The 14,182-nt window shown below is 33.9% G+C and overlaps 2 protein-coding genes across 2 annotated transcripts; one reads left to right on the top strand and one right to left on the bottom strand.

Moving 5' to 3' along the window:
- Window positions 1-2,972: 2,972 nt before the first annotated feature.
- LOC141392655 (uncharacterized) lies at window positions 2,973-3,985 on the top strand. The gene is made up of 3 exons (XM_073965562.1): window positions 2,973-3,067; window positions 3,160-3,278; window positions 3,359-3,985. Exons 1-3 carry the CDS (start codon window positions 3,013-3,015, stop codon window positions 3,983-3,985), a joined length of 801 nt encoding a protein of 266 aa, XP_073821663.1. The 5' UTR covers window positions 2,973-3,012.
- A 7,187-nt stretch (window positions 3,986-11,172) lies between these two features.
- Window positions 11,173-12,144, bottom strand: LOC141392639 (receptor-type tyrosine-protein phosphatase zeta-like). The gene is made up of 3 exons (XM_073965561.1): window positions 12,090-12,144; window positions 11,880-11,998; window positions 11,173-11,799 (listed from the first exon to the last, which is right to left on the bottom strand). The coding sequence occupies exons 1-3, from the start codon at window positions 12,142-12,144 to the stop codon at window positions 11,173-11,175; spliced, it is 801 nt and encodes a 266-aa protein (XP_073821662.1).
- Between the last annotated feature and the right edge of the window lie 2,038 nt (window positions 12,145-14,182).

Raw genomic sequence — 14,182 nt, 5'->3', positions numbered from 1 at the left:
TTATCGATTTTCCGGCGATAAAAAATTTTCATATTGACAAAATTCGATAAAATTATTTGATCACAAAGTAAAAATACAACTGATAAAATATTTCACATATTGACAAAAATATTTATCAAAATATTCCACAATGTCAATTTGTGAAATATAAAGTTCAATATAAAAAATCGATAAATACTTTAGGCAATACGTGAAATATTTTATAAAATCATTGACATATAGCCTAAAAATTTTTAGTAAGCAATGTTCTGATTCACAGAGAACCCGAAATAATAAATTAAGTTGAACTAAATATACTGAGAGTTGCAGGATTTTTTGGTGCTTTTGGGCCAATATCTCAAGAAGTATGTACTTAATCATGAAAAAATTTTACCATTGTAAAAGGGACCGTGAAAACAACCTTCTGAAAAAAAATCAAACAGATCCCTGACGAATCCTCAAACTACACTTTTCTCAAATTTTGAATGGGAGGTACCCGAAGGACATGATTGATTTGTCCATTTTCCAACTTGATACATGACTGGATGAAATAATACGGTAAATTTTGGACCAAATCCTCCTTTCGAGAGTTATCGTTCACACCAATTTAGAGAATATATTCCGAAACAAGCGAAATATACAGCTAATGACATTGGAAGCACATACTCTTGTTGTTCGTGCATAGTAATTTCTTAACAGATCACGGTGCGCCTTAACTAACTTTAAATGTATTATCATTTGGTACTTTTCGTACACTCATACTTTTTAAAAACCCTTTGGTACATCCTTTTTACTCTTCATCAGTGACCTTCAGTCCAAATTTGAGAAATCAAGCCCTATCCGTTCACCCCAATCAAAATTGTACTGAATTTAGTGCCATTTAGTACTCTTCGTACACTCATAGTTTCCAAAAACCATTTCCTCACACTCAGTCCAAATTAGAGGAATCAAACTGTATCCGTTCACCCAAATCCAAATTGTACCAAATTTAGTACCATTTAGTACTTTTAGCACCCATAACTACGAATTTCCAAACTTATCTCAATCTTACATTCCAACAATAATCTTAATTCTAAAATTGAAGATTCCAGGTCTTTTCGTTCACATAAATACCCATTATACAAAATTTAGTACCATTTAGTACTTTTCATACACATAAGTACGCATTTCCGAAACTTCCCCAATCCTACACTCCAACTGTAATCTCAATTCCAAATCCCTATTGTACCAAATTTAGTACCATTTAGTAATTTTCGTATACATACATAAGTACGAATTTCCTGAACTTCTTCCATATTTCAATCCTACATTCCTACAGTGATCCTTATTCCAAATGTCAGGATTCACACTCTATCCGTAAGCCAAATCCAAATTGTACCAAATTTAGTACCATTCAGTACTTTTTGTACAAATGAGTACACATTTCCAAAACCATATCCTTGTATCAACCCAACTTCTCAACCTTGATTCTCGTTCCAAATTTCAAGCGTCTAGCTCTATTCGTTCAGATAATACCAAATGGTACCAAATTTTTGAAAACCGTTCGGTACGTTTATTCTACATTCCATCAGTGACCCTCATTCCAAATTTCAGAATTCTAACTCTACCGGTTCGCCAAATACAAATGGTGCCATATTTAGTACCATTTAGTACTTTTCGCACCCATAACCAAAAATTTCCAAAACTTCTTCAATCCTACACTCCAACAGTAATCTTAATTCCAAATTTCAGAATTCCTGCTATATCCGTTCACCCAAATCTAAATTGTACTAAATTTAGTACCACTCAGTAGTTTTTGTACCCACAAGTACGAATTTAGTACTTTCCGTTGCCATAATTACGATTTTCCGAAAGTATCCCAATCCCACACTCCAATAGTTATCTTAATTCCAAATTTCACTATTCCAGCTCTATCCGATCACTTAAATTCAAATTGTAACAAATTTTGTACCATTTAGTACTTTTCGTACCCAAAAGTACTAATTTCCAAAATACCTTTATCCTAAACTCCGACGGTAATTACTGAGTACGAGGAATAGCATTTTCCTGTTTTTAATGCGTTTTTACTCCTCAACCACTATAAGTTATCCATTTTTTAACCGCTTTTAAAAAATGTAGCTTATTCGAAATGTATAAGTAGCCCATTTGCCGTTAGGTGGCTACGCCCATGTCACAAACGAGAGACAAACTTAATATACCCAATACCTCAATACTATGGTGGAGGGTATAACAATTTAAATTTAGGTCAACGTTATGGACCTGTTCCCTCAACATTCCCGAAGGGACATTCTCTCATATCACGAGTCTTACGACACCACTTGTAGATAAGTTTTTCTTGGCTGACATCCTCAAGATCTGAGTGCAAGGTGGCCTTGCTTGCCACAGCACCACGGTGGCTTTCATGTTTTGGTGCAGACCTCAGAAAATAACAAATTGGCCTGAGAATGCAAAACCCTTTTGGTGTTTTGCTATTAGTTGGTTTTCTTTTACGGAATTTTGCCGTACTCCACAATATCAGGCGTTAGCTGTCACTAGAAATTTGAAAAAAAAACATTAACCATAACAATTGATAACCTGACATTTGTAGATAACTGTTGCCATCACTACACGTGTCCGTTTTTTTTTTGAATGCTTTACTTTCTGTCTGATAACAGGTTCAAATATCTCGATTTTGACTTTAAAGCTATAACTTTGTACGATTGGGGGTTTTAGGGCAAGAACTTCTGAAAAGCCACGTGGTGTAAAAGATAAAATGCTTTGCTTAAAATTCATAACTACGACACAATGTAAATTTCTGCAATGAGTATATTGAACATTGTATATGCTATAGGACAGGTCTGGGGACAATCTATAATCGAATGCAAGAGGTCATTGATATCCCAACGTTTTGGGGTGTAGATTATTATTTATTTTATTGTTTCCTCACAATTCGGATGTCTGCAAAATGGTATAAATGCCATGGAAATGCAAGAGAATTTATTACAACAATTTTTAACCTCCTACCGTGAGTTACAACAAACAGTGTTCATCAAAATGAGAAATATTTGTAAAATTATCTTCTTAGCCCTCATTGTTGGCTGTATCAGTGGTAAGTGAACAGAGAAAACATACATATAGTATGTATATAAATGTAGATACATAAGTGTATATTTTTTTACAAAATCCTTTACATCCTTCTAGTACAATCTGATGGTGAAGTATACGATTATACATATGAAAATCAGGATAACTGGGGCGATAAGTATGAACAATGTGGAGCGGACAATCCATACTCACCACGTGACATACAAACGGCATTGGTATGTACATATATTAAATTAGTTTGTCTACATTAATTTATACTTATTTGTTTTTAACATGACATTAACGTTATCTTTAGGCTATACCGAAAATCGAAAGATCTCTGGTGTTCCTTAATTTCGACTTACCGGCTACTGTAGAAGCTTACAATACTGGTAACTTCATAGAACTGAAATTCAAGGGCCTTATACGACCACAGATAATCTTTTATGGTGTCATATACACATGCGAGAAAATGCGAATCCACAATAGGCATAATGGTGCACCATCGTCGGAACACTCTTTTGATGGCAAGAAAGGCGATTTGGAATTCCAATACTATTGCCACAATGAAATTCATGGTACCGTTGCTGTAGCTGTATTGGCTAAAATAGATCTGAACATCAAAGTGGGAGTGTTGGCTTCCCTTGTAAATATAGTTGGGAATTGCATTGTTCCTGGTGTCCGAATAACAGCTATAGTCCAACCTGGTATATTTTTAAATTTAATAAACAGATCCGATTTCTATTATTATACCGGTTGTGAGACCAGCCCACCTTGTCAAGCCCCCATTACATTTATTGTTATGGCTGGTATACGTGGAATTGCCCAAGCAGATGTTGATATACTCGCGCTATTGTGTGATGCAAATGGAAAACAGATCGGAACAAATTGTCGAAAACAAAATAACTCACATGGAGAAATTATTCATGTTATACCACAATAAGAAATATTTATACTATTGTAACATTATATATATATATATATATATATATATATATATATATATATATATATATATATATATATATATATATATATATATACTCCGCTACATACATATATTAAATTCTATATTATACACGCACACCTATGTATCAATTACAATTGCATTTTAATCAAATAAATTTATTCCTAAAACACCAATTACACTGTGCAACACTGAAAATGCAAACAACTTCTAGTATGGATTTTTTGAAAGTACATATTTAGACTACAAAAACCCTAGTTGAGTTTTGTCCTGTCAGATCCAGTTCGGATTTTATGGCCTCATCTAAACCGGGCTAAATCTACACTTTTTTGCATTTATCAGGGATTTATCTCAGAAACGCATAGGAATTTGGCCTTGCTATCTTTAGCAATATTGTAGCCCTAATATTGTAGCCCTAAACTAGTAGAACTTATCTCATAAGAAAACTCCATCTAGGGCTTGAAAATCTATAAAATATAGACAATTTTACATAATTGCTGAAATTCTGGTCAGTCTCGGCTAAACTATTGGGAGTTGAATCAAGTAACCTTTTGCAAAAATCTTTCAAATAATGTTCTCAACAATTCTTTAGAACATTCTGAAACTCTAAAATGCTTACTTCATGTTGTTTCAGCGGTATTTTGCATCATATCTTTTACAACACGTATTTCAAACACAGTTCACACCAACAGTTTATTCTCACATTTCGGATTTCACTACATTATTGACATGTTTATTAAATCGTCGTTGAAAAATGTACTGAAAACAACGGCATAGAGGCATTTTACAACAATGACATGTTCTGAAGAGTTGTGTATTACATTCCAGGGAATATTTTTCCAAAAGAAATCTTCAGAAAAAATTAACGGTTTTGGAGATACGATGCGAAATGTATAAAAATTGTGGTATTTTTGCATATATTTTGAAATTGGAGGCAATAAATGTAGTTTTTCGAGTTCATTATTTCTCCAAATATTTTATTCTTGGCCTTATCTATAAATTTGCTTCAGAGGTCAGAAGAAGATTCGCATTGGTTTCAGAGATATAACCCCGAATTTCTTTAAAAACTCAATATTTAACCATGTTTAGATGGGGCCATAAAATCCGAGCTGGATCTGACACAACAAAACCCAACTAGGGTTTCTTGTCGTTTGGGTCTGTACTTTCAAAAAATCCTCAGTTCGAATTGTTTGCACAAGATCACCTTAAAAATGTTGCACAGTGTTATACTACTTGTGATTAATGGTGGGGTTTTCTTGTCAAGTTGGGAATCACAGTGATGCAGGGGTAAGCATGCATACACCGAGAGTCGTTAGTCCAATTATTCTTAGCGAAGAAGTCGTCTGAGATGGTAATTAATTCCTTATAACTTTCATTTCATGACATTTGTGGAAAATTGTTTTAAGTAGTACCTTACAATAGAAATCTTAGGGTATTGTAAATACACAATTAAACCAGTAAAGAAAGGATCAAAGTTGTGCCGAGTCGAGTAAATAATACCCTACACCACCACTATTACAATGTCATTTGGCGAAATTTTTTCTGGACCAAAAAACCATAAAAATGTGACATTTGACCCCGATTTATTTAAAAATCCCTCCGGCGAAAACTTTTGTTTTTATACCCTCCACCATAGTATGGAGGGTATATTAAGTTAACCATTTGCGACCACATTAAGTATATATATTCTTGCTCATATATATTCTGAGTCGATGTACCCATGTCCGCCAGCTGTAATCACTCTTGGGTCCGCTATAATTGAGCTAGAGCGATAGATTCTTGCACCCGAGTGTCTTTTTTCCATTTCTTTTAGAAGATGGGCTACATCGCCCCAGGTTTTGGTATAGCCTCCATATAACGTTACCTTCCGATTTCCTCTATTTTGAGGATTTTAGCTACCTTTTTTGACAAAAGTACCTGCAATTTGACGTTTGACATAGGTCCCTGTTTCTGTATAGCCCCCATATTACAGTACCTCCCGATTTTTGGTATTTTGAGGGATTAAGCTACATTTTCACCAAACAACTTGTAATTTAACATTTGAGGTTCTCGGAGCTCAAAAAAGTTTACCACCAATAAGTGTCAACATAGGTCCATGTTTTGGTATTGCGCCCATATAACGGTACGTTCCTATAGACATTTCGAACATTTTAGCTACTTTTTTACCGAACTACTTGTTATTTGACATTTCTGGTTCCCAGTGCTCACAAATCTTCTCCACACAGAAAAAAATCTTAGCCATTTGATAAAAAATTCAAAGATTCAATCAAAAATTTATCGGTTTTTCGGCGATAAAAAATTGTCATATTGACAAAATTCGATAAAATTATTTGATCACAAAGTAACAATACAACTGATAAAATATTTCACATATTGACAAAAATATTTATCAAAATATTCCACAATGTAAATTCGATAAAATTATTTTATCAGTTCAATATAAAAAATCGATAAATATTTTTGTCAATATGTGAAATATTTTATCAGTTGTATTTTTACGTTGTGATCAAATAATTTTATCGAATTTCGTCAATGCACCAAAATTTCTATGGGGATTTTCCCACGGCGTGTTAGCGTTCAGAGCCAAACTCATTATTTTCAACGGCAGCGCTAAGCGTTTGTTATGAAAGCACAACTAAATGGGAAAATCCCCATTGAAATTTTGGTGCACAGAAAAAAATCCGGCGATAAAAAAAAATTATCATATTGACGAAATTCGATAAAATTATTTTATCACAACCTTAAAATACAACTGATAAAATATTTCACATATTGACTAAAATATTTATCGATTTTTTTATATTGACTTTGTGGAATCATTTGATAAATATTTTTGCCAAAAATATGAGACACGTGTATCGACGTTTTAAAAGTTTACGTCGGAAAGTAACCAAAATAGGCGGGGCAAGTTCAGCCCATTTTTAATTTTTTCGAAATATTCGAGTTAAGATATCTTTGAGTCCTTGTATTTCAGGTATATAGTGTCTTTGGCAACTTTACAGAGGAGTATGTGGGCAATATTTTTGTTAAAAATTTTAACGCTCATGCTGTTCATCAAAGTGGTCTTTTTTGTCCTTTTTTCAAAAATCTTTCAAAAACTCCTTAAAAATGTGATTGTATCAAATCCAAATATTCTACAAAATTGTTCGCCATGAAATTTTACTATAGGTCTCAGAATACAACAAATCTGTAACTCTTGTCTAATCGCCAGGAATCTCTAAAAATGAAAAACACGTTTTAGGGTTAAAGTCGGACTTCATCTGAGTTTATTCAAAATTGTCCCACAAAGCATAATTTTAGAGAGATGATGTCAGAGACAAAAATATTCTTCATCAAATTTCACTATGGGTCACCAAAGAAATGAAATGTCTATTTGCATTTTATAGCATGAAAATATCAGTATCAATTTTGCTGAAAAAGCATGAAAATATTTCCCAATTTTTGTGATGAAAAATTTTTCCTTCTTTTTTCGAGTTGACACATGGAAGTAATATGAAACTTGGTTATAGGTGAAAAGTGTCAAAGGATGAAAAATTTTGCACAAAATTTCACTATGAGTTTCAAAATAAACCATATATCTATGTATACTATTTCCTTAAAAAAGTAGATTACAAAATTTATATATGTATTAGGATGAAATTATATGTTTTAATTTTGGACTGTTTTTACATATTTTTACATAATTCCATACTGGATCAAAATCTAGCAAAATCCTTTACTTTTTGGGAATATTGTTAAAGAAAGAAATGTTCCAAATGAAATTTCATTATGGGTCTCTGAATAAAAGAAATCTGTAACCATAGCATATATCAGCAGCACATGTTTTTGATATATATGCTTTAGGGCCATATTTCCCAATTTTCATACAGATTGTCTTTGTGATTGGATACTGTAAATATCATATTGATTGTTTTTCGTTTCGTTATGTCAATTTCTAAGGTTTATTCCGTAAATGCCACCAAAGTAGGAGTTAGTCCAATCATTGTAGTTTTTTGGACCACACCAAATTGTGCATGTGAAAGCCCATATGACACCTATATTTTCACTGGACCTTAATATAAGCTTATCCTAAATACAGAATTTAAGTTGAAAGTACTAAAAATACGCAAATTGAGCAGGTCCGATGTGGGTTTTCTATATATTTCAAATATATTCACCACAAATATTTCAAAGGTAGTATGAATGGAGCGCACATCTTCTGTATAAATTTGCAACGAAAAACCATCAATATGATATTTATAGTATCCAATCACAACGACAATCTGTATGAAAAATTGAAAATATGGCCCTAAAACCTATATATCAAAAACAAGTGCTGCTAAGAATTTTAAATGTTATGTTTACAGATTTCTTTTATTCAGAGACTCATAATGAAATTTCATTTGGAACAATTCTTTCTTTAACAATACTCCTAAAAAGTAAAGTATTTTACAAGATTTTGATCCAGTATGTAAATATGTAAAATTAACAGTCCAAAATTAAAACATATAATTTCATCCTAATATATATAAATTTTTTTTAGGGAAATAGTATACATAGATATATGGTTTATTTTGAAACTCACAGTGAAATTTTGTGTAGAATTTTTCATCCTTTGACACTTTTCACCTGCAACCAAGTTTCATATTACTTCCATGTATCAACTCGAAAAAGAAGGACAATTTTTTCATCAAAAAATTGGGAATTGTTTTCATGTTTTTTCAGCAAAATTGATACTGATATTTTCATCCTTTGGAATGTAAATAGGCATTTCATTTCATTGGTGACCCATAGTAGAATTTGACGACGAATATTTTTGTCTCTGACATCATCTCTCTAAATTATGTTTTGTGAGACAATTTTGAATAAATTCACATGAAGTCCGACTTTAACCCTAAAACGTGTTTTTTTAATTTTTAGAGATTCCTGGCGATTAGGCAAGAGTTACAGATTTGGTGTATTTTAAGACCTATAGTAAAATGTTATGGCGAATAATTTTGTAGAATATTTGGATTTGATACGATCAAATTTTTAAGGAGTTTTTGAAAGATTTTCGAAAAAAAGAACAAAAAAGACCCCTTTGATGAACCGCATGAGGGTTAAAATTTTTAACAAAAATATTCCCCACACCCTCCTAAGTAAAGTTGCTAAAGACACTATTTACCTGAAATGCAAGGATTCCAAGATATCATAACTCGAATATTTCGAAAAAGTTAAAAATGGGCGGAAATTGTCCGGCCTATTTTGGTTACTTTGCGACGTAAACTTTAAAAACGCCGATACATGTGTCTCATATTTTTAGCACTACTTTCATAAAGTACTCGGCTTTTCCCATCATTTTGAAAAAAATTGAGTTTTTTTGCACAGTGTAATATTATCGAATTTTGTCAAAATGACAATTTTTTATCGTCGGAAAATCGATACATTGTTGATTGAATTTTTGAATTATTTTATCAAATGGCTAAAATTTTTTCTGTGTATGGTGGAGAGTATAAAAAACAAAAGTTTTCGCCGGAGGGATTTTTAAATAAATTGAGGTCAAATGTCACATTTTTATGGTTTTTTGGTCCAGAAAAAATTTCACCAAATGACATTGTAATAGTGGTGGTGTAGGGTATTATTTACTCGACTCGGCACAACTTTGATCCTTTCTTTACTGGTTTAATTGTGTATTTACAATACCCTAAGATTTCTATTGTAGGGTACTACTTAAAATAATTTTCCATAAATGTCATGAAATGAATGTTATAAGGAATGAATTACCATCTCAGACGACTTCTTCGCTAAGAGTAACACTGTGCGACACGAAAAAAATTACCTACATTCTGATACCGCAGCGTGATAGAAGACGAAAAATAAGAAGACACGTGTCTCGGCGTTTTTCCCTGTTACTTCGAATTTCGCGGTTATGGGCCCCAAAGACCTGAGGCCTTGATGTCAAAAAGGACCATTTTGTCAGGCTCACATCTTCTAAACCGCTAAGAATTTTGGTTTACTCGTGGAGGCAAAGTTGTAGCTTTTATCTTAAAGAATAATAATTGTGAAGACATAAAATCCATTCAACCTTATCTTCAAGGTCAAAATCATTAAGGTCAAGTTTCCGTTATAATTTTTTCTCAGATTTTGGCCTACAGATATCAAACCGATCAAAATTGAATCAAACAACCAAATACAAAAATGTACCTTAGATCTCAATAAACAACTTGCTAGAACATACGAACCCTGCAGAAATGGTTCTTGTATTCTTGAATTTTGAACGTTTCGGTATCTATGGACCAGAATCGGAGAAAAAAGTATAAAAATCGAATATTTTATAAAGTTTTTTGCTATTTTGACCTTTAAGAACAGTTCGTAGTGGGCTCTGATATTCCACAAAGTTGCTACATTTTTGTGGTTGAATGTTTTCTTGAATTTTGAATGGTTAAATTTCTATGGAGCGGAAACCGAAAAAAGAAAATAAAAATTGCATTTGTTTTGCTATTTTGACTTTTAAGAACCATTTCTACAGGGTTCGTATGTTCTAGAAAGTTGTTTATTGAGATCTAAGGTACATTTTTGCAGTTGGTTGTTTGATTCAATTTTGATCGGTTTGATATCTGTAGGCCAAAATCTGAGAAAAAATTATAACGGAAACTTGACCTTAACGATTTTGACCTTGAAGCTAAGGTTGAATGGATTTTATGTCTTCACAATTATTATTTTTTAAGATAAAAGCTACAACTTTGCCTCCACGAGTAAACCAAAATTCTTAGCGGTTTAGAAGATATGAGCCTGACAGAGTGGTCCTTTTTGACATCAAGGCCTCAGGTCTTTGGGGGCCCATAACCGCGAAATTCGAATTAACAGGGAAAAACGCCGAGACACGTGTTTTCTTATTTTTCGTCTTCTATCACGCTGCGGTGTCAGAATGTGGTTAATTTTCCATGACACAAAAAATTACACACAGTGTAATTGGACTAACGACTCTCGGTGTATACATGCTTACCCCTGCAGCACAGTGATTCCCTACTTGACAAGAAAACCCCACCGGTAATCACAAGTTGTATAATTGGTGTTTTAGATATAAATTTATTTGATTAAACTGCAATTGTAATTAATACATTGGTGTGTGTATATAATATAGAATTTAATATATGTATGTAGTGGATGTATATATATAAATGTTACAATAGTATAAATATTTCTTATTGTGGTATAACATGAATAATTTCACCATGTGAGTTATTTTGTTTTCGACAATTTGTTCCGATCTGTTTTCCATTTGCATCGCACAATAGCGCGAGTATATCAACATCTGCTTGGGCAATTCCACGCATTCCAGCCATCACAATAAATGTAATGGGCGCTTGGCAAGGTGGGCTGGTCTCACAACCGGTATAATAATAGAAATCGGATCTGTTTATTAAATTTAAAAATATACCAGGTTGGACTATAGCAGTTATTCGAACACCAGGAACAATGCAATTCCCAACTATATTTACAAGGGAAGCCAACACTCCCACTTTGATGTTCAGATCTATTTTAGCCAATACAGCTACAGCAACGGTACCATGAATTTCATTGTGGCAATAGTATTGGAATTCCATATCGCCTTTCTTACCATCAAAAGAGTGTTCCGACGATGGTGCACCATTATGCCTATTGTGGATTCGCATTTTATCGCATGTGTATATGACATCATAAAAGATTATCTGTGGTAGTATAAGGCCCGTGAATTTCAGTTCTATGAAGTTACCAGTATTGTAAGCTTCTACAGTAGCCGGTAAGTCGAATTTAAGGAAAACCAGAGATCTTTCGAGTTTCGGTATAGACTAAAAAGAACATTAATGTCATTTTAAAAGCAAATAAGTATAAGTGAATGTAGACAAACTAATTTAATATATGTACATACCAACGCTGTTTGTATGTCACGAGGTGAGTATGGATCGTCCGCTCCACATTGTTCATACTTATCGCCCCAGTTATCCTGATTTTCATATGTATAATCGTATACATCACCATCAGATTGTACTAGAAGGATGTAAAGGATTTTGTATGAAATATACACTTATGTATCTACATTTATATACATACTATATGTATGTTTTCTCTGTCCACTTACCACTGATACAGCCAACAATGAGGGTTAAGAAGACAATTTTACAAATATTTCTCATTTTGATGAACACTGTTGTAACTCACGGTAGGAGGTTAAGAGTTGTTGTAATGAATTCTCTTGCATTTCCATGGTATTTATACTAATTTGCAGACATCCGAATTGTGAGGAAACAATAAAGTAAATAATAATCTACACCCCGAAACGGTGGGATATCAATGACCTCTGGCATTCGATTATAGATTGTCCCTAGACCTGTCCTATAGCATATAGAATGTTTAATATACTCATTGCAGAAATTTTCACTGTGTCGTAGTTTGAATTTCGAGGAACGCATTTTATCTTTTACAACACGTGGCGTTTCAGAAGTTCTTGACCTAAAACCCCCAATCGTACAAAGTTATAGCTTTAAAGTCAAAATCGAGATATTTGAACCTGTTATCAGATAAAAATTAAAGCATTCAAAAATAAAACGGACACGTGTATCGATGGCAACAGTTATCTACAAAAGTCAGGTTATCAATTGTTATGGTTATTTTTGAAAGTAATGTGTTTTCAAATTTCTAGTGACAGCTAACGACTGATACTCCGCAATACGGCAAACTTCCGTACTGGAAAACGCCACACTATCTCGCGAGTTCATATTACTTGTGGCCACAAATAAAAGAAGGACATCTCGTAGGTGCATCAATTTTGGTACACGTACTTATTCTTGACTTACAATCTCGAGGACAAGAAACTGGGATGTTTGATATAGCCCCCATAGAACCGTACCTCCCCATTTTCGGTATTTTGAAAGTTTTAGTCACAATAACCAACCGAAATGATTGAAATTTGGTGTTTAGTCTTTGGCAGAGGTATGAAACATTCCAACAGAGAATTGTGGATGTATGTCCACGTTTTGATATAGCCCCTGTATAACGGTACCTCCCGATTTTCGGCACTTTGAAGATTTTAGCCTCATTGTCACACCGAAATTGCTGAAATTTGGTATTTAGCCTTCGTTGAGGGTATAAAACTTTCTCCTTGAAAAATGTTCGGTATATTTCCACGCCTTCATATAGCCCCCAAAGGACGGTATCTCCCTATTTTCGGTATTTTGAAGGTTTTAGCCTCATTATCACACCGAAATGGCTGAAAATATTGGTATTTAGTCTTCGTTGGGGGTATATAACTCTTCACCTGAAATCTGTCAGTGTAGGTCTTCGCCTTCATATAGCCCCCATGGAACCGTACCTACCGATTTCGATATTTTGTAGGTTGTGCCCTCAATATCCATCCGAAATATCTGAAATTTGGTGTTCAGTCTTCATATTTTTTGTGAGCTTATTGAATACATCGAACTGCTGTCTTCAAAAATGAGATTTTTATACCCTCAGCCTTTAGCCAAAAATGTGCCTCATCGAAATAATGGTTTTAGACCCCAAGTATGTTTGTACCATATCTGTTTCAGACAATTTTGAGTAGATCTAGCAATGTCCGTCCGTCTGTCCTTCTGTCTGTCTGGCTGGTGCGCACGATAACTCTCGAACGGATCATTCGATTCTGGTTGGTGCGCACGATAACTCTCGAACGGATCAATCGATTCGGTTCAAATTTTGGGTATCAAAATATTTTGTCCAGATTTGAATTAAGTTCGAATATGGGCCATATAGGTCCACTCCTTCAGGTACCTCCCCTACAAATGTTCAAAAACTGTCGCAAAACTTGTGCGCACGATAACTCTTGAAGGGAGTAACCGATTTGGCCCATACTTTGTATATCGTAAACATTCTACAAGAGGAAGATGAAGTTCCAATATGGTCTCAATCGGCCCACTCCTTCGAGTACCTCCCACACAAATTTTCGGAAAAGTTCAGTTTAGGGCCATCTCTCGAATCACTGTGTTTTTTGTTTTAGCAACTTGTATTCACTGCCCTCCATACGACGGTACAAGTTTTATTAGGGGCAAGTCCATACTTCCTGAGAAAATAGCCTGAAAGTTGCAAAAAACCCCTATGACACCGTGTGAGGTGGTTGGAGCGCAAGATAACACTAGAACGGATCTGCCGATTCGGTCCAAAATGTTGGCTTAGTAACAAACATAGTTTGAAGATAAG

The sequence above is a fragment of the Musca autumnalis genome, unplaced genomic scaffold (genome assembly GCF_047663935.1).
Source record: "Musca autumnalis isolate F117 unplaced genomic scaffold, ASM4766393v1 scaffold_1, whole genome shotgun sequence".
Classification (NCBI taxonomy): domain Eukaryota; kingdom Metazoa; phylum Arthropoda; class Insecta; order Diptera; family Muscidae; genus Musca; species Musca autumnalis.
This window is presented reverse-complemented; position numbering and strand designations above follow the sequence as displayed.

Bases quoted from the DNA above. Each gene is read 5' to 3' on its own strand.
- LOC141392655 (XM_073965562.1), top strand. From the start codon at position 3,013: ATGAGAAATATTTGTAAAATTATCTTCTTAGCCCTCATTGTTGGCTGT. The intron at 3,068-3,159 runs GTAAGTGAACAG...ACATCCTTCTAG, and splicing joins CATTGTTGGCTGTATCAGTG to TACAATCTGATGGTGAAGTA. The intron at 3,279-3,358 runs GTATGTACATAT...CGTTATCTTTAG, and splicing joins GTGACATACAAACGGCATTG to GCTATACCGAAAATCGAAAG.
- LOC141392639 (XM_073965561.1), bottom strand. From the start codon at position 12,144: ATGAGAAATATTTGTAAAATTGTCTTCTTAACCCTCATTGTTGGCTGT. The intron at 11,999-12,089 runs GTAAGTGGACAG...ACATCCTTCTAG, and splicing joins CATTGTTGGCTGTATCAGTG to TACAATCTGATGGTGATGTA. The intron at 11,800-11,879 runs GTATGTACATAT...TGTTCTTTTTAG, and splicing joins GTGACATACAAACAGCGTTG to TCTATACCGAAACTCGAAAG.